The 26,361-nt window shown below is 39.8% G+C and overlaps 1 protein-coding gene across 7 annotated transcripts in view; it reads left to right on the forward strand.

Moving 5' to 3' along the window:
• The first annotated feature begins 5,566 nt into the window (after positions 1–5,566).
• The window catches only part of Mme (membrane metallo-endopeptidase), an 88,119-nt gene continuing 67,324 nt past the window's right edge, over positions 5,567–26,361 (forward strand). Inside the window, exons 1-3 of one of the 7 annotated variants that reach the window (XM_087616091.1) lie at positions 5,567–5,749; positions 10,086–10,255; positions 10,940–10,975. In XM_087616091.1, coding sequence (XP_087472217.1) covers positions 10,096–10,255; positions 10,940–10,975 — 196 coding nt within the window. In that variant the 5' untranslated portion in view covers positions 5,567–5,749; positions 10,086–10,095. 7 annotated transcript variants of the gene reach the window in all.

Raw genomic sequence — 26,361 nt, forward strand, 5'->3', positions numbered from 1 at the left:
TTATTTATACTCATTCTATTCCTGTTTTGTGGAATAAAGTTGACAAGTATTAGTATTTCATCTTCCTTGAGTGAGTGATGGGAGCGCGTGGGAAAGAAGACAGGAAAATGTGCAGATGAGGAGGAAGGGCTGATGCAGATAAAGGCACATGAATTGCGGATGGGGTTCTAAAGTTCACTTTTTCCCTAGTTGTAACTAACTTTTTCCCTTCCAATTTTTGGGGTGGATAAGTATATAGAAATGTAATTGATAGTTAAATTGTAAAATCGTCATTGAATCTCCATGGCTTCAGAATGTTTATGCTAACTCTGTACGAGTTCACTGAGATGTTCTGACTTTGGGTAGGGGCAGGTGCAGGCACTTGTTTGAGTGGCTGGACTAATCTAGCTGCATAGTGGTTTGATTTTGCTGTTGTTATTTTGCGAGTTCAATGCAATGAAGTTATTTTTATAAAAATTGTTTGATAGATTTCAGTAGTGACTCCATCTGGTCCTAGGTTTTCTCTTTGTAGGGAAACTTTTAATTACTGCTTCAATCCCTTTGCTCACTGTGGCCCTATTTAAATTATTTATATCTTCTAGATTTAATTTAGGTAAGTCATTTGTTTAGAGATTTATTCATTCGTCTAGGTTTTCTTCATACTGTTCTCTAATGACCATCTGGATTTCATTGGAATCTGTTTTTACTTACATATTTGCATCTTTTCTCCACTTACATTCTTAACTTCTTTTTCTAATAACTAATCTACTAGTTTTTTTTTTATTACAGTGCTGGGTATTAAATGGAGGGTCCTGATAAAACTAGGCAAGAGCTCTAACATTGAGATATTATCTGTCCCCACTGCCTTCTTCTCCTTCCTAAATTCTTAGGATAAAGACTTATCTATTTCATCAGGTTTCTGCCTTTCTCCTTAAGGTAGAAGCATTAAGATTTAAATACTATTTTATATGCCTCAATTGACATAAATATCGATATATAGTTATGCCCCCTAGTGTGATGTCAACAAGACACAGATAAAGTTCCCTGTGAGATGGGAGCCTCAACTGAGAAAATTCCTCTATAAGGTCAGGCTCTAGGCAAACCTGCAGAGCACTGCTTGATGAATGACTGATGTGAGAGGGTCCAGCCCATTGTGTTGGGCCGCCCCGTGCGGGTGGTCCTGAATTGTTTAAAATAGTAGACTGAAAAAGTCACAGGGAACAAGACAGTTAGCAGTGATGTATAAGTGTACAGGTTTCTCTAGGGAACCTCTGTTGCTATATAAGATGACCTGTGCCTCTTTCTGAAGTACTTACCTAAAAGCCTAGTAAATGCAGAAAAAAAAGTCTAAATGTAGTTTTCATTTATCTGTTTTTGGTTGTTTAAAGTCCAATAATAAATTATTTGTAATGGAAGTCTTAGAATCGCATCGAAGCATCATAGTTTGACATAAATATATGATCAATATGTATAAATATTCCATGGATACCTGAAGAAATGCTCTATAGATTTCCATGATAGAGTCTTTTAACAGGGTTTTTTGTTTTGTTTTGTTTTGTTTTTTAGATATTCTCTATATTATTGCTGCTTGTGAATCTGATTCATCAAATATTGAGAAAAGTACATTGAAAAAACCCATTACCATCATGAATTATTAATGTCTCTTTTTAGTTCTGTAATTTTTAAAAATACCTACTTTAAATGTATGCTACTGGATATATTCCAGAACTGTACAGTGCTGCTAAAATGACTACATTTCAGTAAGGGTAAATTTTAGGGTTTTTTTTTGTCTCAGAAAATTCCACACTAACAATCATATATATATATATATATATATATGTATATATATATATACATATATGTGTGTGTGTGTGCGTGCATGCGTGTATGTGTGTGTGAGACTTAACTATTTCTACCATTTTGCATTCGCTTATACTGTAGCTTTATTTTAAGTTATCTCTCCTTTTAATTTGTTTTGTTTTGTTTTTGAGACAGGTTTTCACTATTAACCCTGGGTAGTCTGGACTATGTAGAGCAGGTTGGCTCTGGGCTCATAGAGATCAGGCTGTCTCTGCCTCCAGAGTGCTGAGATCAAAGGCATGAACCTTGACTTCCCACAAGGTATATCTCTTTTAAACAAAGCCAGCTAAATTTATTTTATTCTAGTCCTTGTCTCCCAATTGGACACACTGTCCAATTACAGTTACAGCAACGGACCTATTTATCTTATTTTACCACTTTATCTCTGCATTTAGTTCATTCTTTTCTACACTTGATCTTAGCAAAAGGCTGACAACTGATATGTGCATTCTTTTCTCATATTAATTTTTCCACTATGTTCTGTTAGAGTTACTTTTATTTAATTCCAGTTTTTCATTTCTCCAAGACTTGGGCTTATGCAGTCTATTTTAACCCTTTTATGGCCCCATTAGCAATCTCTATTGTATAAATAATTAATAAAGTCTAAAATTAATATCATTCTCTTCCATCCCAACAACAAAAGGACTTTCGGATCCTGTGGCTCGCACATCACTTTCCCAGTCCTTCAGTGATCCTTTCCGACACCCACACTTTTTACAGGTAGCTTCGCTGACTGCCCTGTGCCTTCAGAGTGACTTGTGGCTCTTTTCTTAGCTTTACCGTTCCTTCTCCTGCATGAGATAGTCTATCATTTTGTTTCAGAACAAACTCTTTCTAAGCATTTTTCATAGTAAAAGTCAAATGACGGTAATTCAGGCTTTATTTCCAACAGTCTAGCTGAGATCGCTTTATTAGAAACTTTTAGCTCAGGAACTTCCAAGCCAATATTCAAACGTCTACAGTTTGACCTGATCATAAATTGTTGCAGAAAATTTTTTTGCAAACTATAGTTTTTTGGGGGGTGAAAAAAATCTACAGGCTGGCAACGATTTGAAAAGATTTACATTCTCTGGAAATGCTGAAGAAATACATGACTGGCAGCTCAGCTCTGTGCTCAGTGGGGGGTGGGGCCGGAAATGGTGGGAGCGAAGGGAGCGAATTGTTTTTAGCTCCCTTTTCCATTAAGGATATCTTCTCTCCTGCCCAGCTTACTACAGGAATGTTTGGTGTGGGTTTTAACCTTGCTCTGGATGATGCTTTGTCTGAGGTCCTCAGGTCACGCAATTCCCTTGAAAATCTAACTCTAGGTCACTTAGCTTTGGCAAGCTTTCTGAGACAGGTAGGTAGAGCACCATTTCACATGCGCACACCCTTCTGGGCTTCTGGCTTTCCCTGATTCTTTTGGCTTCTGAAGTTTCCCTTTACACTGTCCTTGGTTTAGTGGTGCAATTGGCCTGATCTCCAAACATAGTTTATGAAGCCTTATGTTCCAGACAGGAGCTGTTTCTAAGGATTTATGGTGCATGTTGCCAAGACAGATGCACCCCACTACTGGTAGCTTGCAGAAGGCCGTCAGGATTGCGACTTTCTCCCTCACTCTGATAACTAAGCAAGCAGAAGGACCTTGGACACTTTGCTCAGCCTTTGGTTTCTGTTTACTTCCTAGAAGCATCTGAGAGCTCCTTTAAGACCCTTAGAAGAGAAAGGATTTCAAACTTGCATAACCTCCTCGGAGAAAAGATTTAGCATTCTTAACAAGACCACTATGTTTCTAATGAACTTTAGTGAGATTAAGACTTGTATTAAAGGAAGTATCTGCCCATACTGTCACACGTCTGAGACAGAAGCTCAAAGTCAAAGTTTAATGATGACGTCAGGGTTTTTACTTCTTTTTGACATGGATTCTAAATTCATTATTTTTCTAGCAAAATGTTCTTCCCATAAACATTTCTCCTTCGTGTAACGAGACTGAAATAAAACGATGACATTGTTCTTAACTATTCTGCAAAGGTTTGTCATTAATAACTCTTTAATTAAATAAAAATAAAATCAATTTTCAGCTCAAAGTTGATAGTTGTAATAAGTAATTGTAACCTAGTTTCTATTGTTATCAAAACATTCTCCAGAGTTAAGGGTATTGCTCAATGGCTGCTCAAATACTTATGCATAGCAAGGCCCCAGGGTTCAAGCACTTCCTTTAGGTGAAAGATATTCTTGAATTTTGTGGATATGCTAGTTAACTTTACAAAAGAATAAGATGTTTAAAACTTCAATGAAGATGAAAAAACAAAAACAAAATCAAATGAGAAACATTCAACTAGGTTATGACCAAGCATATAAGCTTAATTTCTATTTCTAGTTGAAACATGGTTTTTTGTAATATTCTGACCAAACTTCCTTCTCTACCAAAACTTATTACTATACTAATCAGACATACATTAAAAATTTAAAGCTCCTTGTTCCATATGAGAAATTTGAGAACTAGTGCTTTCTTTCTCCCTTCCTCTCTCTCCCTATCTCTGTCTGTCTGTCTACACATACATATACACATATATTCTCAATTTGTTTTACTGTAAAATTTAGATGCTTTGATAATTTAACTAAAATATAATAAAAACACGTGTGTTGGTGAAAAACATCTAGATTTCTTCCCAAGAGAATTTGAGTAAATCTCTCTTCTGAGCATCGATCTCTGCAAAAACAATCTGAGTCAAGATGACCTGGGTTCAAATTCCATTTGAGATACTGCCCAGAGTGTTTGCCAAGTCGCCTCTGCTTATCTGTGAGAAGTCACACATCTCTGTTAGCCTAGCCAGGAGGACAAAGATGTGTTTGTAATGCCCACAGAGAAGGAACAAAGCATGGGCACTTCCGTTTGAAGGTGTCGAACTGAACTTACCCACATCAATTGAATTATTTTTTCTGGAAATGTCTTTCCATGATACTCATTATTTCTTTAATATACATTGCTTGTCTTTGTCTTTAGCTTTTTTTCTAAAAAATAAAAAAAATTAAAACAAAACACAAAGTTGGTTAGGGCAAAAGGAGTAAAACATTTTAACATTCAAAGATAGATTCAAGTTCCCGAAAGTCCATTTCTGTTTGGGTATGATCGCACCTATGGACCAAGTGTGATGTTTAAAACTTGTGATTCCAAAAAGGAGAAGGATCAGAAGGATACTCTATATGTACAACTCTGTATGTACTTGACATTGAATAACTTCACTGAAATCCTCGGGCGGGGTGGGGCAGAAAAGTTTAGCCTTTCTGAGTTTTTTTGGTTATAATAGCTGCTAAAGGCAGTTTCCGTAAAATATTTGTCTCTGCACAAAGTCAATCTTTCTTTCTTTGACAAATTCATTGCCTTGGGTTTAAGAGAAACCCAGAAACACAAATAGACAGGGGGTGGAGTGGTGGGGGGTGGGGTGGGGGAAGAGGAGAAGAGAGAAAGGAAGGAGGAAGAAAAGAAGACTTTGAAAAGATAGGAAGGAGAGTGAAGGACAAGGGAAAACAGAAAGAGCAAGAGTGAAGAGTGAGAGAGAAGCATCATGGTCTTGGTCTGTTAGAGAATGAGAGCTTGCAATCAGCACTACAGAATCCCAGAGAGACAGTGTATTATTGTCTTGAAAGCCACAAAGCTAAACAATTCCAAGAATGTCTGGCAAAGCCCTTTTGGGAAGGGCAAGGTGGGGGACTAACTGGGAGAGGGAGCCCCCTCCGCCCCTTTACTCGGTGTGACAGGATTTGGGAGACCTGGCGGAAACCTTCAGGTCACCCGGGGAACTGCTCTCGCGGCTGGTCCTGTGCGGCGAGGCGGGGGGTGAGCGCGAGGCGCGCGGGGCGCGGAGATGTGCAAGTGGCGAAGCTGGACCGAGTGCAGGCGCAAGCTGCTGAGCGGCTGAGGCGAGGGGTGAGTCTGGGGTGAGGGTCCAAGGGATGCGGGCTTCCCGGTTGCCCTCCCGCCCGGAGCCGGAGTGGGGCCTGGAACCTCCCGGGACTCTGGCCTCGTCCCACTCTGCGCGTTCGGCGCTCGGGCGCACCCTGGGGACCGCACCGAGGGGTGGGCGCTCGCCTGGGCTGGGGGCTACTCTGCCTGCGGCCATCCTGGTCGATGCGCTTATTGGTCGGGATGTGTCTGCTCAGTCGCCTCCAACTTCTCCCCAATCACACTGGTGAGTCACCGGAGAGCGAGCGACCGGGCACGGGGAGCGGGGCACCAGTGTCCCTGGGGCGCCGGGAGTCGGTGGGACGGGCAACAGGAGGACGAAGCGGGCGGGGGCCGGGACGCACGGAGCAAGGACAGAGGCCGTGGTCCCGCGCGCCGCGGGCGCCGGGTGCCTGGTCGCCGCGGGCGGAGGAGGCGTGTCCTGCGCGGGAGCCGCCACTGGGACCTGAGAATGTGGGGAGGGGAAGGGACCGAGAGGGCGACCTGGAGGAGGACCCTGCGAGTGATGTCAGGTCACCTCCAGGTTCATTTTCATAGCTTCCTGCAGCCTCCGCCCAGGAGTTCTGTTTGGTGACCGAGAGCAGCGCTGCCAAATTGCACCGGGGTTCATTTGGGGGCTGGGAATTGGCCATTCCGCTGTACAGACACTGTTTTTATTTTAAAAAGCAAGGTTTGTTTTCATTTTAGTTTCTATCGGATTCTCTCCTCAATTAACTCACTTTTCTAGTTTTCAATTTTCTTAACCTAAATCTCTTTTCACAATCCCACCTCTTCATCGTGCTTCGAACCTTGGCTTCCTATTATATAATTCATGCTTAAATCTGCCAAAGGGTTGGCTGGCGCGGGGTGGGGGTGTTCTTTAGTAGATGGAAGTTTTTAAAGACCCTTTCTTACTTAACCTATCCCGATCTATTTATACTCTTTAAAAATGAGAGTAACTATAAACGGGTATTCCTCTGAGCCTCTCGGTCAAGTCTATTCCTTGTCCATAAGCGGCTCACATGGATTTTATTAAACTGAAAACTAGTAACTGACTTGCAGCGCCAGCGTTTGGAAGCTGCTATCGGCAGATTGGCCCTGAGGGAGTGGAGCTGCACGCCCTTGGATTTTTTTTTCTTTTCCCTCCTTCTTTCGTTCAAGTTCTCAAAAATGTTTGTTGTGTTTTGGACTTGATGTTGTTTGTCTTGGGTTGTATAGCTACACTGAACACGAGAGCAACGTGGATGGGACTTTTCATGTCAGAACTCACTTCAGGCGAAGGAAACACCTACTAGTTAATGTGGGGGGGGCTGTCTTCTGAATTCCTTCTTCAACTTCCGTGGACACAATCTAAATATGAAACTCTGCCTCAGTTTCCATTAATGCAAACTAACTCCGAAGCACCGCCACAGGGACTTACAGACATGTATTGTCGCAGTATCACAGTGTGCTCTGACGGAAAATTGCTTTGCTCCACCTTTCTCTTTAACCGATCAGTTATCTTCCAGGTTTCATAATTTGACGTTTGCTGATGCTGATGCTTTGAAGGAAATACATCTTATACCCAAGCAAAAATAACATTGTGTTCTTTTGCTGATGTTGCCAAGTTGAAGTTTGTGGAGTTTCTTTTGAGTCTGAGCTCCAGATTCTCTGTTCTCTTATTGTCTGTTTTGGCATTTGCTTTTTAGTTTAAGAGTCCCCCCCCCCCGCCCCCATGTGAAATGTTTTAAGAACCTAGGTGTGCGTTTGCTTCTCCTACTACAAGCATTGACTTTGCACTGCGTTTTGTATTCTGATCTGTCTGTCTTCACATCACCGATCTTTTAAACGTGTTTGGATGTGGTTAGATTGGATCTTAAGGTAACTGAAGATTTCTGATGTGCTCCATCTTGAGGTATTCTGGCTTACATTTTCTTATTACAAGATAATGAATTATCTTGAACTAAGTGGAAATGAAGGGCAAAGTTAATAGGAGGTTAATATTGCAGCATTTCTGCTTTTTACCAGTGCCTAAAAGTAGTACACTAAGAAAAAAAGAACTTCTGAAGAATTGCAAAATCTTTAGAAGAAAGGTTGAAGTATGAAATTTTGATTCAAAGATGATTTCCTTTGATGCAGGTAAAAAAGACTAAATATCTTGTTTACTTTACACTCTTTGTTTCCCTACAGCTACTCCTACAGCCTTAGGTACCTAACTGTCACCCTTGTCACCCTGTTCAAGGGTAAGGAGGGAGTAAGCAATAACCCAGAACTGAGAAATGCCCGCCTACTAGATTTCCCTCACCAAGAAGCTTGGTGGCGCCAAAGAGCACTTTGACTTAAACTGATCCGCGGCCCCTGCTCCAAGCTTTACTTTCCAGACTAACTAGCTCTGATTGAGGCTTCTAGAAAGGACAAAAACAAAAATAAACGACGGCGACAACAAAAAGACAAAACACAGAGATAAAAAAGCAGCTCTTTATTTAAACATTTAAGGGCAGTAGGGAAATCCTCAAGCAGATGTGCTAATACTCAAATTCTGGGGGTCCAGGGAACCTGTTCTTTGTGCTTACTTCTCTGTTAAGGGAGAAAGTATTAAATTTGTCCCTGTCTTCTCCTTGCCCAGCCACCACTACTATTAAAATAGCGGTACGATCAATGCAATTCTGTATCACCGCCCCGGGAGCCGCGAGGCTAAGCTAACATGAGTTACATAACCATTAAATAAGGCATTTCAACAGTCAGGTACATTACATTCCACTTTTATTGTACAGACACGGTTTTCATTGTCCAGTAAAGTATTTTTATTTGATAGTCCTTGCTTAGAATGTCATGTAATCAGGAGGACAAACGGCTTAAGACTTTGAATCCAGTTTTTTAATGACTATGTGTGTTTTATTATTGATAAGTCACTAGAGAAAACAAATCTCTACCTGCCTGCTGAGTCTCAACAATACTTCAAATTTATAGTCATGTTCTACTTTGCGTAGCGCCTCAGTTTCCATCAAAGGACTTGTAACTGTTCAAGGAAAGTCTTTACTGATGAGAACATTTCTCAGCAATTGCTTCATCTAACAGCCAAATTCTATGGTTAATTTGTATCGAGTCAAAAAAAAAAAAAAAAGCTAACTTGTTGTTTAAGGTGTCCTTTCCCGAAGTCATGCAGAAAGGTTGAAGTTTCTGTAAGCTTTGCTCAGCAATTTTTAAAGAACCATCTGGCCTCTAAAGAAACCATGGAATCTAACCATGGCCTTATATACCCTGAGTTTTTCACCATAAATTTCTGTATGGATGTCTAAAGTACCTTTTACTTTACATGGCACTGTTGCATGCAAAATTGTGGCCAAGTGTTCCTTAGGTATTGCTTAGCTGTGTCATCTTGAGCAAGCTGATTGGTTTCGCTGTTTTCCAACTTTGGAAATTGGGTTATTAACATCCACTCCACAGAGATTAGGAGAGTGAATGTATAAAACATTAAAAATCGTACCTAACATCTAGCTAGAACTCCAGAAGTCCCACCTATGGTTAGAAGTATTAATATTTTTAATTAATTATAATTATATATTCTGCAACTGATATGCTGAAGGAGAGTTTACTTAATCATGTTTGGGTTTTTTTCCTCCTTCAATCACACAATAAACACTGATGTGGTTATTGTCTTTCCCCCTGAAATATAAGCACATTTTGTCCATTCAGTGCCCATCTTCAAGAATGCTGTCTAACCCATTCAGACATACCTTTATCTGCAGGGGAAGTAATTTTGAACTTTAAAAATACAAGTTGTTTTCAAGGTAAAATAAACTACTTTCAAGTGTTTATTCCTTTCGGTTTTTATCTGTATTTGCATTTTATATTTCTGCTTAGTCAATACTTTAAGATATTAGTCATTGATTTTCTTTTAACTTATAACAAACGTTGGAGCAAGATATGAAGTTAACCTTTAACAGTCCAAAGTTCACGTGAGTGAGCTTAAAACTTTCTTAATGATGGTTTAACAATTATTTGCTCATGACTATCAGAAGTAACGTGAGTATTTAAACAACCCTTTCTGGTAGCTTCAGTGATAGATACACATGTCTATTCTTTCTTAAGAACTCATACACCTGTGTGTGTGTCTCTGTGTGTGTCTGTTTAAGAAGAAAAAAATATAAGAAATTGGTTGGGCCTGGGACCAATCAGATTCAAATGTATGTATATTCTTTATACGTTTTGCTTCCAGCTTTAACATTTTGACTTTTAGCAAGCAGTTTCTGACATACAGGTATCCTTTCTCTGAAATGCATGCATGTGCTTTTTTAAAATCTACTTATGATGTTTTTGTATGTATATGAATAATTCACAGATTTTAGGTGATGGGAAGATCAGAAAGTCAGATGGATATTACTGATATCAATGCTCCAAAGCCGAAGAAGAAACAGCGATGGACTCCACTGGAGATCAGCCTTTCTGTGCTCGTCTTGCTCCTGACTATCATAGCTGTGACAATGATTGCTCTCTATGCAACCTATGATGGTGAGTGGCTCCCAGGCCCACCCAGAACCCAGTGCGAAAGGGGACCGACCCTGTGCGTGTCCTTTCAGCATTGACCTTGACACGCTTGGAGGATGCACAGGTTCACTTGGAGGTCAGCATCCGTATGTTAAAATGATAAACTTAGGATAAAATACACGATCCATACATTTGAGCTAAGTTATTAATTGCAAAACACATTCAGTATCTTCATGTTTGTGAGACCTGTGCAATTTTGTTTGATTAAAATATACACAAATTTTTTTGTCTAGCTTCAGTAATAGCTGCTCACCAATTACTGTTGTGTCACTGCAATTTTAAAAGTTTTCTTGAGAGTCTAAGAACTCAGATTTTGATTTTCAGAAGTTTTTCACAATAAGGATTATTAAAGACTGGCTCTTTAATGAGAAAACATGATTGCAGAATGATGAATGAAGCATTCAGCTGCTTCAATATTTCCAGAGTTTAATTGGTGAATATGGCATAACAGCATACTTTTTTCCTTTTTAACCATCCTTAAATTTAGCATTTGCCTTTTATTCTTCTTTTAGCTTTTTAATTAGTAAAAATAGTATACAATGTTTAGTGTTACACTTATTTAATTGGCAGAATTTTTAGTAACAAAGGAAAAAATAACCTGGAAAATGTTATTATCAATACTTATAGATCTACTCTCTTTTTCTCTAGATGGTATTTGCAAATCATCAGACTGCATAAAATCAGGTAGGAAACTGTTTTTTCATTTACTAGTTTGCAGTTAATATATAATACTTAAAACGCAAATGTTAATGGAGATGTCTACTTTTGTCCTGCTCATGTGCATGCTTACTAAACTTATGTCAACAAAAAAATGTATTTAATAGAAAATTAATCAACTGAAATATTCTGAGAGTGCCACTGCTCTACAATGATAATGAATTATTTCTGGTTTTGTGGTACTTGCTATGGGCTTAGAGAGAGAAAGTGAACACCAGACACCAGAACAGTGAGCCTGTAATTAAATGTCAGTCGTTAGAAAAGAATGACATGCAGTTTGTGTGTGTGTGTGTGTGTGTGTGTGTGTGTGTGTGTGTGAGAGAGAGAGAGAGAAAGAGAGAGAGAGAGAGAGAGAGAGAGAGAGAGAGAGAGAGAGAACACAACTGTATTGCGAGAAAACAAGAAGGGCTCTTGACCCTTCTACAAGGAGAAGAAAGATGTTTCTTGGTACAACACCCTGGGATATGCTCTTTAACCTTTGACAGTTAGCTATGTTCCTATCTGGGTTTTTGTTATTCTTTAAACTTGGCAATATAATGATAGGAAATTACATTGAGGTTCTAGGCTGTGATCTAATGTACTAAGTGTGTGCCCTTTGGCAATGGGTATTGCTTTTTGAATAGATATTTTGCCCTGGGTCTTGATTGTGATAGTCATCCACTCTCCATCATGGTGTTTGACACAGGGAGCCTAAGAAGAACATGGTTGTAGACTGGATTGGAGTCATTTGCTGTTAGCATAACAGCATGCACTTTCCTGTCCAGTGGTTTTAATCAGAAACAAAAACATGTCTCTATTCCCCCAGGGAAATAACTATACAGACACACTGGTTGAGAGATGCCTAGGGTCAGTGAAGAAAAGTTAATATGAGTGAGGTTGCTGAAATTCCCATTTCCTCCTTCCCCTGGTCCTCCCATTCCTCTTTCTCTCTGCCAGTTGTACTGGCATACGCTCCTATTTTGAGAAACTTATCATTACATCCTGACCTGTAATGGTTAGTTCCTCTGTCCTTAGGACACTTGACATAATTCTTAGGTCTCTTAATCCATTTGTTTTCTGTTCTCTTCTCTGACTCTTCTTGTGTTTTGCTTTTGAAGAAGTTGGATTCTGACTATATAGGCAGATGTTTATAAAACTGTATAGGGATTTCCCCCCAGGGATCTGGCAGAGTCCTGTAGTAGGAACCACCTCATGAAATGACATTTGGTGTCTCAAACCTTACATGTGGCTTGATATTTAAGAATATGGATTTTAAATAATGTTTGGAAAGTACCAATTTGCCAAAATTTATCTAATCTTTATTCCTAACCTGGGGATCATGACAAATATAAAGTGTTTCAAGAGCATTGTCTTGGTCAAAACGTGTGAGTGTGGCAGAAACAGCCTTTGTGGTGTAGCTGGGCTTCTTATCACTTTGCTCTGTTGGGCTACAAGCTGTTAAGACACTTTCAGATTGAGAGCTACTATTTCTCCCAGGGGAAAAGGTGAGGACCACATGCGCTTCACCTCACAGACACTCACATTTGCACTCTGCTCCCTTATGCTCTTATACATGCAGACAGACAGACAGACAGACAGACACACACACACACCACACACACACACACACACACACACACACACACACACACACACGTGTCCATAAATCATTTCTGTCACCGAAAAGGCAAGTTCTTTTAGAAGTTGTTTCAAGTAAAGAAATCTCTAGAGAACATCTTAGACTGAAGAAAGGATTATATGAGAGTAAGCAGAACAGAGTAGGTAGAGAAAAGAAAGACAGGAAGAAGTGTGCTGAGAAAAGGAGAGTGTCCTAGTAACAATTCTACAGTCATTTTAAGTGACTTGGAAAGTACAAACCTGAGCACAGAAATCCTTTAGAATTTGGGAGGTAGGCAAGATGCTTACTTTAAGTGAAAGGAGATTCTAATGTTCTCCCAGTGTGCAGGAACTTCCTGACAGGTGCACTTCAAGGACTAGAAGGGAAAACACTCTGAGGGAAAAACTGATTAGTAAAGTCTATGGGCCTTATATATTTTAGATCTGAGCAGCTGTGATTTTGTAATGCATATAAAGTAATGTTTACAATGCATCATTTTACTTGCTTATATGTGAGTGTATGAGGTTGGCCAGACCTCAATAAAACAAACACTACTCAACAAATAACGAGTTAAGGCAAGGCTGGAAATTTTAGCTTAAAGCTATGTCATTTATCATTTATTTGACATTTAGCAGTGTGAAAAACTTAGAATTTGCGCGTGGTTCTGTAAATTTCTGTTTGTAATCCTGAGTTCAGTAACAGACTTCTTTTGCACTGTAACCTTGCTAACTAAAAAGATTTCCCCAAATCTTATGTTTTAAGTCAAAGCTTCTTTATCTTATTGCTGACATTTTGGCACGGGTAATTCTTCACATTATAAAATGCTCAATGGTACTCCCAGTTTCTAGCCACTAGACGCTCAGTAGCAAGTTGCATCTACCTACTGAAACAACTAAAAAGAAAAGGAAAAAGTCTTTGTATATTATCAAATGTCCTTTAAAGGCAGTTGCATAACTTCGGTAGGATAGTGCTGTTTTAAATAACCTGAACTGATCAGTCTTTTCATTTTATGAGTGAAATAATCACCCTCCTATCTGGTTCCATCTATATATTCCTTATACATCACTTTATATGGTACCAGGGCCTTTTAAAAGGTGTGGTGGGCAAGTGTGGGTAAACTAAAGAATTTGAAATGGAAATGACCCAGTGCAGGTATAAGGGTCCTTATAAGACAAAGAGAGCAGAGCATCTGCACCACCACATAAGCAGAGGAAGCAGAGACCTCACTGTTATAACCACAGTTTTACCACTGGAGGCTAAAAGGCAGAGTGGGTGAGTGTCCCAGAGCATGCAGAAGAAATTTAGTTTCTCCAATCCTTTGTGGCATTCAGACATCTAGAACTGTATAATAGTATGTCTGAGGCATGTAGTATTGTGTCTTTATTTGAACAGGTGAACAAACTTGGGCTAGGACTCCAAACAGGCAACATGGCTCCAGAGCCTGCACTCATAACTACTTCTCTATGCTGTTTCAAAAGAGATCAAGAGTGTTTGAAAATTTCAAAACTCTATGCTTGTGTAACAGTTTAGAGGCATAGAGGCTTCCTCTTTTGCAAGCATGTGGAGCTAAAAAATGTAAGACGATGAAGAAAGATGGAATCTAGATGGAGAAATGTTTAAATATCTCTTAGACCCCATCATAATGCAGCAAATCCAGACTAATGCAGTGCCTTCATGTGTGCAAAATGCTAAGGTATCTGAAGAGATAAAGGGAGCACACATAGGTGTACTCTGGCATTTTCCCTTTTCATATAAAGTCATCATGGTGGCTTCATCCTCTTGGCCAGATCAAATCCCAATCCCCTTCTTATAAAGGTCTCATTTCTAGACATCATAGCTCAGTTTAAGGGGATTACATTTCAGTATGTGCACCTCTAGAGGATACGTGCAAAAGCTGTGTACCAAAGAGGAGGATCCCAAGAAGCAATGTTGGTAGGGTAACCCTAAACTCTACAGAATCTAGAGAATCCGGGTTAAGACATAAGAGTCATGGAGTTCAGAAGAGAGAACTGTCCTGTGGTACAGTTCACACACTGCACAATACCAGGGAACCTCAGGGGAAAAGACCTGGAGGACATGAAGGCTTAGATGGAGCACGAGGAAAACTAGATTATAATTTGGGGCTTTCTTTTACTTTACTTCTGGGCTAACCAAGCAAACTTTGATGAGTATTTAATTACTCACACCAGAAAAGGGATGTTCTGTCCACTTGAAATATTTATCATTATTGAATTATTCAGATAATGAATTCACATTCTGATTTAATTATCATTTTTGTATGCCTTGACCTATAACCCTGAAGTAAAATGAATATTCCAATATGTGGTCATTTTTATAACTACCAGATGGTAGTAGTAACCCAGATACCTTAGCACTAACTCGCCTTCTGGCAGCAACAGGGCATCTCTGTTCCCTAAAGACCTTAGTCTTTGTCATCTGCCCATTAACACAATGAATCCTCCATGTAGAGAAATGGAGAAGTACACAAATACAGAAGGACTATAAGCTGACTCTTAGGGTATGCAAACCCTGTAACAAGCTTCTAGAGCAGATGAGGCTGTTTTATTATGTGAGTTTGAAAAAATCCTGCAGGCAGTTAAGTAAACAGAACATGTCTTGGAGCAAAGACAGCCAAAGCAGGCCTTTGTTGGTTTCAATATACCATGCAGAAACTTACTTCCAGGGACCTCTTATATGTTTCCTTAAAATGTCTCTAGTCAAAATTAACAAATCAGGATCTTTCATTTAAATCCTTTTAAAGAAAGGGAGCCAATCCCTACACACACACACACACACACACACACACACACACACACACACACACACACACACACACAGACACACATTCTTATCACCTGTGAAAAAGTTAAAACACTAGCGTACCATAACTTTTTAGGTGTGGCTGAGGGATGAAAATGTAGATAAATTAAATTAATCATTTAGTGTGGGAGGGATAATAGGACCTAGTAGGATTCTTTAGACTTCAAATGTCGAGTTTAGAGCTGTAAGAATCACGTATTTGTAAATATGCTGAATGTAAACTGTAGTCAGTGATTTTTATGAGGGTCCTGGCTTTATAAACACTGAGGAGTGAGAGACATAGTAAGAACTATGTGCTGGTGAAGGGAGGAAGGGTCCTGCTTTGTCTTGCACAAGAAAAGGTGGCCTGGTGCTTTCTACCAGCCCTTTTGTCTGATGTGCATTATATGTTATGAGAGAAGTTAAAAATAACATTAAAAGGAATCATAAGAAGAAAATTCCCCCAACTTAAGTCTTGAAAGTTGTCATTCTTTAAGACCATTTAGCAAAGGGGATGGGGAACTGGGGAAGAGGGTGCTAGTATTTTTATTCTGTTCTTAGACTGATTGAAATCTGGATCCTCATATTCTCCTCTCTCTTTTAAAACATCCTTTCATCAGATGTACTAAAGGAATTCTCCAGAAAGACAGAAATAATACCTCTTCCAAGTGTGAGAAAAAAAATTCAAATATAAGAAGTAATTGTCATATTATGAGAATTGACCCACAAGATTACCCAATTTTCACTAGAAAACATTAGCTAGAAAGTATTCTTTGAATGGCTCCTATTGCTTGGTCAGTCATGTGCAGAACATTGGTAGTTTAATCAATGATGAGGTGCCTGGACGGCCTGAACATGTGTACATCCTGCAAGACCACATTGCTCTGTAACATCATAGCCATCTTAGTTTGTATTAATAGGCTATACAGTGTTTTCTGAAATCACTTAAAGATGCATATCTTGGAATAAATCCATTATTAACTGACTGCATTAGGATTATATTGATGAAAAATTTCTGGAAACCCAACCAAGGAGTTTAAATTATTTCAGGATTGGGTATTGGAAGCATTGTTGCCATCTCCAGAGGTTTGACTTGTAGAGATAGGTGACCATCTGTGCCAATGATCTGATACATGCCAGACTGGTGGCCCACATAGAACAGCCACCAGGGAACAGACAGCAGGGATTGTCCTCTGGAGACAGGTATGATGCAAAAGTCCTGTTTTCGGCTTAACTGATAGAAGTCAGCCAGATTTGTTTTTAACCTGTAATTATAGGCTTCTTTGTATTAACTAGATTCTTTAGTATTTTTCCTAGCCCCAACTTTTCCTTCCTAATCAAACAAATAGAAATTTATGTTACACATCTCTGAAATGCTACTGTCACTGTTTTTGCAAATTTGATAGAAACCTAGATATTTGTAGGAAAAAGGAATCTTAGCGAGGAACTTCCTCCATCAGATTGGTCTATTGGTGTGTCTGTGGGTATTTTCTTGATTATTGGTGACTGTGGGAGGGTTGAATCTACTGTGAGCAGATTTAAGGGCCATTTAAGGAACATAACTGAGCAACGGCAAGGAAGCAAGGCAGGAAACAGCATCCCCTCATGGCATCTGCTTGGCTCTGGGTTTCAGCTTGGAGTTCCTGCCCTTGCTTCCCTCCATGATGGACTGTAATTTGTAAGCCAAATAAGCCCTTTCTTTCTCAAGTTTATTTTAGTCCCAGTGTCTTATCAAGGCAACATAAATTAAACTAGGAGATCCACCTTGATTATTAGTTGATATATAATTTAGGAATAAAACCAATTATTAATTGGATGAAAAGAATCAATTCCAGCAAGAGAGATGTGCAGAAAAAGTTGCAAATTTCATTTTAAGAGAGATGTAAGTGTCATGAATAGAATAATTAAAGCTCAGTCATCTGAAAGCTTTCTGCCTTCTTTTTCCACTAAGAAACTTTTAGCATCAGAGAGCTGGTGTGTAAGTTCTGGCCACATCCTGTGTTATTGGTGGGTGATCTTAATTAAGTCATTTTAGGTTTGCTGCATTTCATTTTCCTTATCTGCAAAACTGGAATTAAAAAGCAAAGACAAATGACAGCTCATTTCATACTGCTCTTCCGGGGAGATGCACCATGGGTATAAGCCCAGGCGTATTTTATTTACCCTCTTATTTCAGGAATATAACAAATGTGACATTTAAATCTTTTCACTGAAAATCAAATAAAATTATTTTTTAAATAAACGTTATGACAGCAGAAGCATGCTCAACAAGAACGACTCGTAAGACCATAGAGAAAAAAAGAGAGAGTGATTTTGAATACTCTAATATTGAAGATGTTTTATCCTTCCTTGATATTTTCTTAGATGGCCATAGTCTAGTTTACATAGGTGAAGAGAGTGTAGGCTTTGGCCAGGTTAAAATGAGCTCAACCAGAAATGAGCACATAAGTCTACTTTCTGTAAGAGAAAAAGGAAAAAAAATTAACCCAAACAGAACCTCCCAATGCCCAACCTCATTAGGAAGCCTAGCTGGTCTGTGCTCATCCATACTGACCTTTAATACTCGATCTTTCTCCACCTCTGATTAAAATTTAAAAGTAATGCAGAGGGCTGAGGCAGAAGGACAATGACTGAATCCCTTTTTCAGAGTGCGGTGTTTGTACAAGGCATATTAGCATTAGCTGGGAACTCTCAGAAATGCTCATTCCCAGGGTCTACCCAAGCCTTACTGAATTTGCTGTTGTGATTTTAGCAAATTCCTAGTATGTTGACCTGTGCCAAGAAGTCTGAAAAGCAATAAAGAAATTATGATTTCCAACTACAGCACCTTAGTAGAATAATTTGAGAAGCTTTTGAAACATGCCCATATAGCCACACATAACACTGTTTTTCCAGTTCAGTGTTCTTTATGTTAGGAGGAAAAGAAACTTAAGCTACTAAATAGATATTAATGTGCATAGGCATTGCCTAGACATTGGTATTTTTTGAAGAAGATACATCCTATTATCCTATTAATATGAAGGCAAATATTTACCTAGAGCAGGGACTAGCTTTTCATCAAGGAAGAGCATGATAAGACCAGCAAAGTCAGAGGACATGTGTAGGGCTAACACAGCAGAGTATGATGGGAACATGGCAAGACTGAGGCATTGCAAGGATGCATGTAAGGCTAAGTTAGAAAGGATGTGTATGAGGAGCTGAGGTGGTGACGAATGTGGAAGTGTTGAATGTTGGCATTGACAAGTGAGGTGATCATTATCTGTGCTGTGTAATCCATTTTAAAGTATCTAGAGTTCCTTTCTACAGCAATGGGAAATCAGAGAAGGATAAGTTTCAAATGAGACACATGATGTGTTCTTGAATACTGAAGGATCACTGTATATTTTATTATAACCAAAGAATGGCTAGGGACAGGAGCTAAGCCTCTTATTCTGATCTTGATGAGGATTATGGTTGCCTAGTTCAATATTCACATATATTAATACATAAAATAGTATATTTTTGTAGAGTTCATTAGACATAGTGTTCAGAAAAACAGGGGAGGTGGTTAAAAAAAGAAATAAAGAAAATGTTTATGACTTGGAAGACTGGATAGGTGAAGCCACCCACCAAGCCAGCATACCCAAGGAAGAACGTCTAAATAGGTAGGGCAGAATGTAGACAGGAATTTGCCTTGAAGCCATTTAAATTTGAAGTACTTGTAATTTGTTTTCCAAGGAACTTGGGGTTGAAGATAAAGACATCAGCCCATGGGTAATAAGGTTGAGTCCCAGGAAGGAGATAGCATTGTGTAAAGCAACCTGTTTGGAAATGAAAAGAAACTCTTTCAAAAGTGACTGAAAGTTCAGTAATCTAGCTATCAAGATGAGAAGTCACTCTAGCAAATGCCAAGATTGAAATGACCACAGAATATGATTGAACACAGCCAAGAACCAGAGCAAGATAATACTAAAGCAGAGAGAATAAAGTCAGGGATCCTGGTGGAAGATGCAGAAATGGTGATCTCTACAGGCAAGCACAAGTGTTTGGGGGGAATCTGACCAGCAGACCTCTGAGGCAGAGGAGTCTCCTCTTCCTCTGTTCTTCCTCTCTCACTGGGTGTGGGAGTCAGTGATGGAACTGGAAGCATAGGAAACTGAGTGGTCACCACTTCACAGTTTTGTACATAAAGAGGACAAATCTGTTCTCAGAGCAGGCTATAGTGAATGTAAGGTGGGTGGAACTCTAGAAAAGTCCGGCAATCACACCAGGATGCTGAGAAAACACACTAATGTGGAGTGAAGTTGATAGTCAGGAGTGTTCAGAGAAATCCTTATCTGGATTGTAGCAGTGCTTCACGCACTGATGCTACCTGCAAAGACAGGTATGGACGAGCTGACTGCAAGGAGGGTGCCAAAGCCTTTAATAAGCAGAAATGAATGTCTCAGGAGTCAGGAGATGACAGATAAAGCAGGTGAGGCTGGGATGATTGAATGGCAGAAACCTTAATAAGTGCTGTAGAGTGCTGACTTGGTGATAATAGAAGGCTGATTTTGCCTGTTGACACTGAGTACTGTTCAAAGGAAGCCATTTTGTTTAAGCCAGAGAGCTAGAAAGAGCCTTCTAGGAGAAGGCCTGGAGATTCAAATCCTCTTATCTTCTTGGAGAAGCTGCCTCCAGAAATGCTTTTCTGATCCTCTTTTCTCTTGGGCCAAACCCTTCGTGCATCTAGAGGTGGGCTTGAGGGTGTCACTTTTCTGAAGGGAGGGGAGCATTAGCTCATTAAGACTAAGGTTTGAGAATCACAGGATGTGCCACATGATTTGTTCACACAGATTAGGGGTTTGGTTTGTGTGCTGCTGCCGTAGGTGATCATATCTCTCAAAAGCATAAGCAGCATGTCCACGGAGGATGCTGGCAGGCCTACTGTGTGTCACATTGTTATGGGACTCTGTGATAATAGAATTATTAATGATTCATTTAAATTTATCCTTCTGTACTTCAGATAAAACTTCAAAATTAATCAGAAAGTTATTAAAGTGTTTGTTTAAACATTTCTCAGAGGCATGATCACTCTTCAGAATTAAAAAAAAGAAAACAAATAGTTGTTGATTTCAGAAATCAAATTGCTCCCCTCCATTCCTCACCCCAGGAGTCTGATTACAGTGTCTTAGCCATGAAGGTAATGAAGGGGTCAGAGTCACTGTGCTGGCTAGATGATCAGGAAGTCTGATGAAAGGAATTATGAGCTAACGACTAGCAAACACCATCATTTCCTTGTTCTTTATGGCTGGATAAATCCCCATTGTATTTCTGTATCCAGTCATCTGTTGGTGGAAACCTAGGCTGATTCTGTATTGGCTATTGTGAATGGATAAATATGCACTAAATACGGATGTTCAGGAATCAATGTCGATTGCTAGCTTAGATTCATCAGGATACATTTTCAGGCCTCGCTTACCTGAAATATATTGTACTTGTGTTTTTAGTAATTGAGAAATATCTAGGATAACTGCCATTGTGTTTTGTACTGGTTTACACCCCCACCAGCACTGGATAAGACACTAGAAAAGTCCTTTTTTCTTAGATTCTAACCAGCATTTGTTTTTGTTTGTTTGTTTTGATTTGTTTTTTTTTAAATAATGGCTACACTGATTCCTCCATGAGATTTCCTGAGCTTCATCCACTGTTAGGCTGTGGATGTGTCTGTCTCAGTTAGCTACTGGGCTGTCTCAGAGGACAATTAAGCTAGGATCTTGTCTGCAAGCATAACAGAGTGTCAGGAACTGGTACTTGTCCATGCGATGGATTTCAAGTTGGGACAGTCTTTGGTTGGTCATTTTCTCCATCTTTATTTTTTCTTTTTCGCTGCATATCTTGTAGGCAGAAATCTAAGAGGATAGGGACACCATAGGAAGACCAACAGAGTCAACTAACCTGGACCCTTAGGGTTCTCAGAAACTCAACCTCCAACCAGATAGTGAGCATGGACTGGATCTAGCCCCCAGCCCCAAACACACGTAGCAGATGTGCATGTTCGTCTTCTTGCAGGTGTCCCAACAGCTGGAGTGGGGCTGTTCCTGAATGTGCTGCCTGTCTGTGGATCCCATTCCCCTAACTGGGCCATCTTCTCTGACCTCAGTGAGAGAGGATGCCCCTAGTCCAGCACAATGTTCTGGGGGAGAAGGGATGAACCTCAGGATAGTCTCCATCTCAGAGGAGAAGGGAGGAGAGGAGCTGTGAGAGGGGGTGGCAGGAGAAGGGTATAGCAGGAGAAGCGGGACTGAATAAATTAATTAAAAATAGCCATGCTAATAGGAGGAGACGGCATCTCGGTGTCCTTTTTTATTGGAGCTCCTTGCAGCTACAAGATAAGGATTTTATATATTTCTTGCCTATTTGTACTTTACTTTTTGAGAACTGTCTGTCTAATTCTTTCTTTTGTATGTTATTTATTAGATTGTTTGATTTGTTTATCAATTCCCTGTCAGATGTGTACCTGGCAGTGATTTCCCCCATGCGGTCCCTATTCAGTTGTTTCTTCTGTTCTTCAGAGGCTTCCTTAATTTCACATAAGCCCATTTGTAAATTCTCAGAATTATTCTTTGAGCTCCTGAAGTTCTTTCTCAAACGTCACTGCCTGTGCCTTATCTTCGTGTTTCCCGCTAAGAACTTCAGACTTTCAGGCCTTCTGATACAATCTTTGGCCTGTTGTGAGGTAACTTTTGGGCAGTGTGAGCCATAGAGTCTAGCTATTTCATTCTTTTATGGGTGGAAGTCCAGTGTTCCTAGAACTACTTGTTGACTTATCTGTTTCTATGCCTATTTGGGGCACCTTTGTTAACAGTTTGACGATTGTAGCTGGGTGGGTTTGTAGCCAGGTGGTCTGTCCCACTCAATTAGTCTGTCTGTGCTTGTGCTATGCTGATTTTGTTTCTGTCACTCTGTGTTATAATGTGAACTTAGGTTTTTGTGACACTGTAAAGCCTCTAGCACTGTTCCTTTTTGCTCAGAATTGCTTCAGCTGTTCAAAATTTTAGGACTTTTTGCCCCATTTCTATAGTGACTATCCTTAATTTTGATGGGAGTTACACTGAATCTGTAACTCTTCTGGTAATATAGACATCTTCAGAAGCTAATTTTATTAATTAGATTAATCCTAATCCATGAGTATAAAATACTAAGCACAGAATCAACCACAACTGATGGAGAGCTCTGAAGTAATCAATTGAAATCAATCACTTCCTTCAACCTCAAAGGTCTTGAGGGAACAAAAGAGCAATGTTAGCACAGTATATACCAGGACACTCATTTTATTTAGAGCTACCCCTAAAAGACTAAATAAGCAGAGTGAGACTGCACATTAGCTTTTGGGCAATAAAGAAAAATAGAGGAGACAGAAGTAAATAAAAGGGGAAACAGTAAGCACAAGGAGAAGTGGGGCCAAAGGAAGAGGTAGGAGAGGAACCAACAAAAATCACATCAGACCGGGGGCTGGGGATTTAGCTCAGTGGTAGAGCGCTTACCTAGGAAGCGCAAGGCCCTGGGTTCGGTCCCCAGCTCGGAAAAAAAAAAAGAACAAAAAAAAATCACATCAGACAACCTGAAACATTTCTTGCAGTAGGACACTGAGGCAGGGAGTCCACAACCCCAAGCCCACCTATACCCATGGGAGAGCTTGTCTCAAGAATAGAAAACAGAAAGGAAGAGAACACAGTGCAGGCCAAAGGCAGGACAAAGCTGGCCTACAAAATTAGGAATGAAGTAAGAGAACTATAAAAATGAAAGAAGGAGAAATAGACTAAAATTTTATATCCTACACATACATATGGGGAAGGTTAAAGATAGACATTTTTAAAATGTCATTAAAAGTAGCAAAAGGTAAAATGTATAAGAAGAAGATGAAGAGAATTGATGTCCTGTGCCTCAGGAATGTCACTCACCTGAATCCAGGTGCAGAAGTACTGCATGCTTCCCCTGGCCTGGGTGGGGATGCAGTCTCTTAGCCTACTCTAATGGTAAAGAATTCCGCTCTTTGCCACCTTACTTTTCCCTCTCTGCCTGTCTAGATGTCTGATTGCCACTGAAGGAAGAGCCTTTACAATGCTTTTCTGCCTGTGTTGGTCTTTGTGTTGTTTGCCCTACAACCAGAGTATGTGGGCCATGGACTTGTCAGAGGAAGTTAGATTCCCTAGGCGCCTTTCATTCCCTAGGTCCCAAATGCATCTATCAGCAAACTTTCCATTGAGTGTCTTAGACCTTGGCACCTCTAAGCCCTTGCTTTCATTTGTCCCTCTTCCAAGGAGCCACTCTGTGGCTCATACCAGATTTCCACTCTGTAGAACACTGCACAGCTCTGATTCAAAAATTTCCCCTCTAGCAAGAGCAAATAGAACTAGTACAGACCTCTCAAATCGCAAAAGACATATTTATAATCAGACCAGTGATCAAGTCATTACTTACAAATATTTCTCCCAAAATCTCTTAAGTTATTTGGCTTAATTTTCTGGTATAATGGCTTTAATCAGATGAAATTTAGATGCTTTTTCTACTTTCTGTATTCTGAAGCAAAATGAGTTCATTATTCCACAAACACATGTATGGAGAAATTAAAAATTATTTTAACTGAAAGCCAAAAATCCAAATAGCAGCAATATATGAGACTGAAAATTGTATTTTCATCTCATTTCCTTGACTCTAATAATGTAATATACACATAGTTGTGAACACAGCTGTGACTTTCTGAAAACCATGCACATCATATTGGAGCAAGTCTCTGACAGTATGTTGAAAAGAAATGACACAAGCTCAACCTTAAAAGCCAGAATAATAAACATACCCATTTTAAAAGTAGCTGCCGTGAAACTCTGTATACTACATACCAACTAAGGTTAAGAACACAAAGTCATTGAAAACAAGTGCAAGTGGAGAGATGCAAAAAGTTGACATCGTGGCGATACTCCACGTGGGGCCTAAGGGCAAGCTCAGCTTCATCAATGCAGCCTGAAACTCACTGGGTCCAAGGTCAGTGATTCAGTGTCTTCATGTCCAGTCAGCCCCATGCCTGATTTGCCTTTGACCCCCCTGCTCCCATCCTTGGGTTTAGTCTAGTCCCTTAAGGACTTCACTCCTGGCTCATTCCCCAGTCTGGCCAGTGAGTTTCTGCTGTTTCTCTGTCCCAAGAGACTGAATCTAGCTGGACCCCTCACCTCATAACCTTTACCCAGAAGCTGAAGAGCTGCAGGCTCCTTTGGGCTCCACACCTGCTGCTGGTGGCCACTTCCTTCCAGCTGCCCTTGGCTCACTCAGCTTCTTCCTGTTGTTCTCTCTCTCTCTCTCTCTCTCTCTCTCTCTCTCTCTCTCTTTCTCTCTCTCTCAAGATTTATTTATTTATTATATATAAGTACACTGTAGCTGACTTCAGACACACCTGAAGAGATCGTCAGATCTCATTACAGATGGCTGTGAGCCATCATGTAGTTGCTAGGATTTGAACTCAGGACTTCTGGAAAAGCAGTCAGAGCTCTTAACCATAGGAGCTGCTTTCATTCTTGATCACTTACAATCTGTCTAAACCGGTATTCCATCTCACCGGACTGCTCTGACACAATCTCCCCGAACCCTTTCATATAACTGGCAAACATTTAATAAAGAGAAGTGTTTGTTCATCAGAAGGAACAGTTTCTCTGCAGTGCAGCAGAGAAAGTCAAGGGTCTTGCCAGACCATCAGCTAGCTGCTCCTACATCTATGAATTTTAAAGTCTTAAAGAAAAGAGGAACCCATTTTGCCTTATTTAATAAACAAAAATCTAATTATGTAAAAATGTTCAAAATTTTCAGATACTGCCTATTTAACTAAATGAGCACATAAAAGTCACTTTCTATTTGGCATCTTTTATTTATGTGTGGGCTTTAGTTTATAAACAACAGATGGAGATAAGTTAACTGAGAACAAAGGATCTTTTTGGAGTATCCATTATGGACTAGTTTTTATTGTGCAGGGTGGTTGCATTCAAATCTTTATTCTGAGTGTGCTTATAGTTATCAATGTTGTTATATTCTTTGGGTCACTGCAAGATACATTCTGAGTTATTTCTCAGATATTGTGAATGCTGTACTAGGAAGAGGCCTTCTTCAATACCAGAGTACATTTCATACTGCACTCAGAACTACCAGGTGGACGCTGTATGGTTTGTGCCTTACTAAAATGTAAGTTTAATAATTTTGACCTTATTCATCATCCTGTTTTCAGCGACTAACAAGGTGCATGGCACACAGTTATTAGAACTTGGTGAAATATATGCCAATGCTCCCCAGTGCCTTATCTTGAAGTCCCCAGCCATTCACCTATGCTGGATAATTTGTCAGGGCACATGATACACAAAGTTGGACAGGGAAGAGGTATTTTTAGTCACCTGTGGTCCTGTCTGGAAGTCAGGTTTCTTAGTCCTGCAAGAACCTGTAAAGGTTCAAGTTTCTGGCTGATGCATCTCCTTTGCTAGTCGTTATCTCTCTTTTTTGTCATTTAATTTGCCTTGCTAACTCTTCCTCCTAAGCTAGAATGGGCCAATGAGGAAACAGTTTCAGTAGCCATGCATGTTCCTGAGCCCATCATTTTTCTGTTGTAGAAAGAGTTTTTCGCTAACCATCTACTTGGAGAAGAACTGCCATTTTCTGAAACTAAAGTCACAACCAGTCTAGGTTTCTCTCTTCAATGGCAGCTTGCTCTGCACCCATGATTCTCAATGTTATTTCTGCTTTTTTTTAATCTAACCCCTGAGTTCTCATTTGGGATGCCCTTATATAGCTAAGCACGGCTGCTTTCAACAACTACAGTCCTCTATCCCTGTCTGCCTTATTCATAAAATGTCAATTCAAATTCCTCGTTCATGTAAGTAAACTTCTATCTTGTTTCTGGGAGCACATTGCAAACAACTAACCTTAGGTGACATGTAAAATAGGTATTTTCATGTCACTT

Source organism: Rattus norvegicus, chromosome 2, assembly GCF_021556685.1.
Source record: "Rattus norvegicus strain SHRSP/BbbUtx chromosome 2, alternate assembly SHRSP_T2T, whole genome shotgun sequence".
Taxonomy (NCBI): Eukaryota; Metazoa; Chordata; class Mammalia; order Rodentia; family Muridae; genus Rattus; species Rattus norvegicus.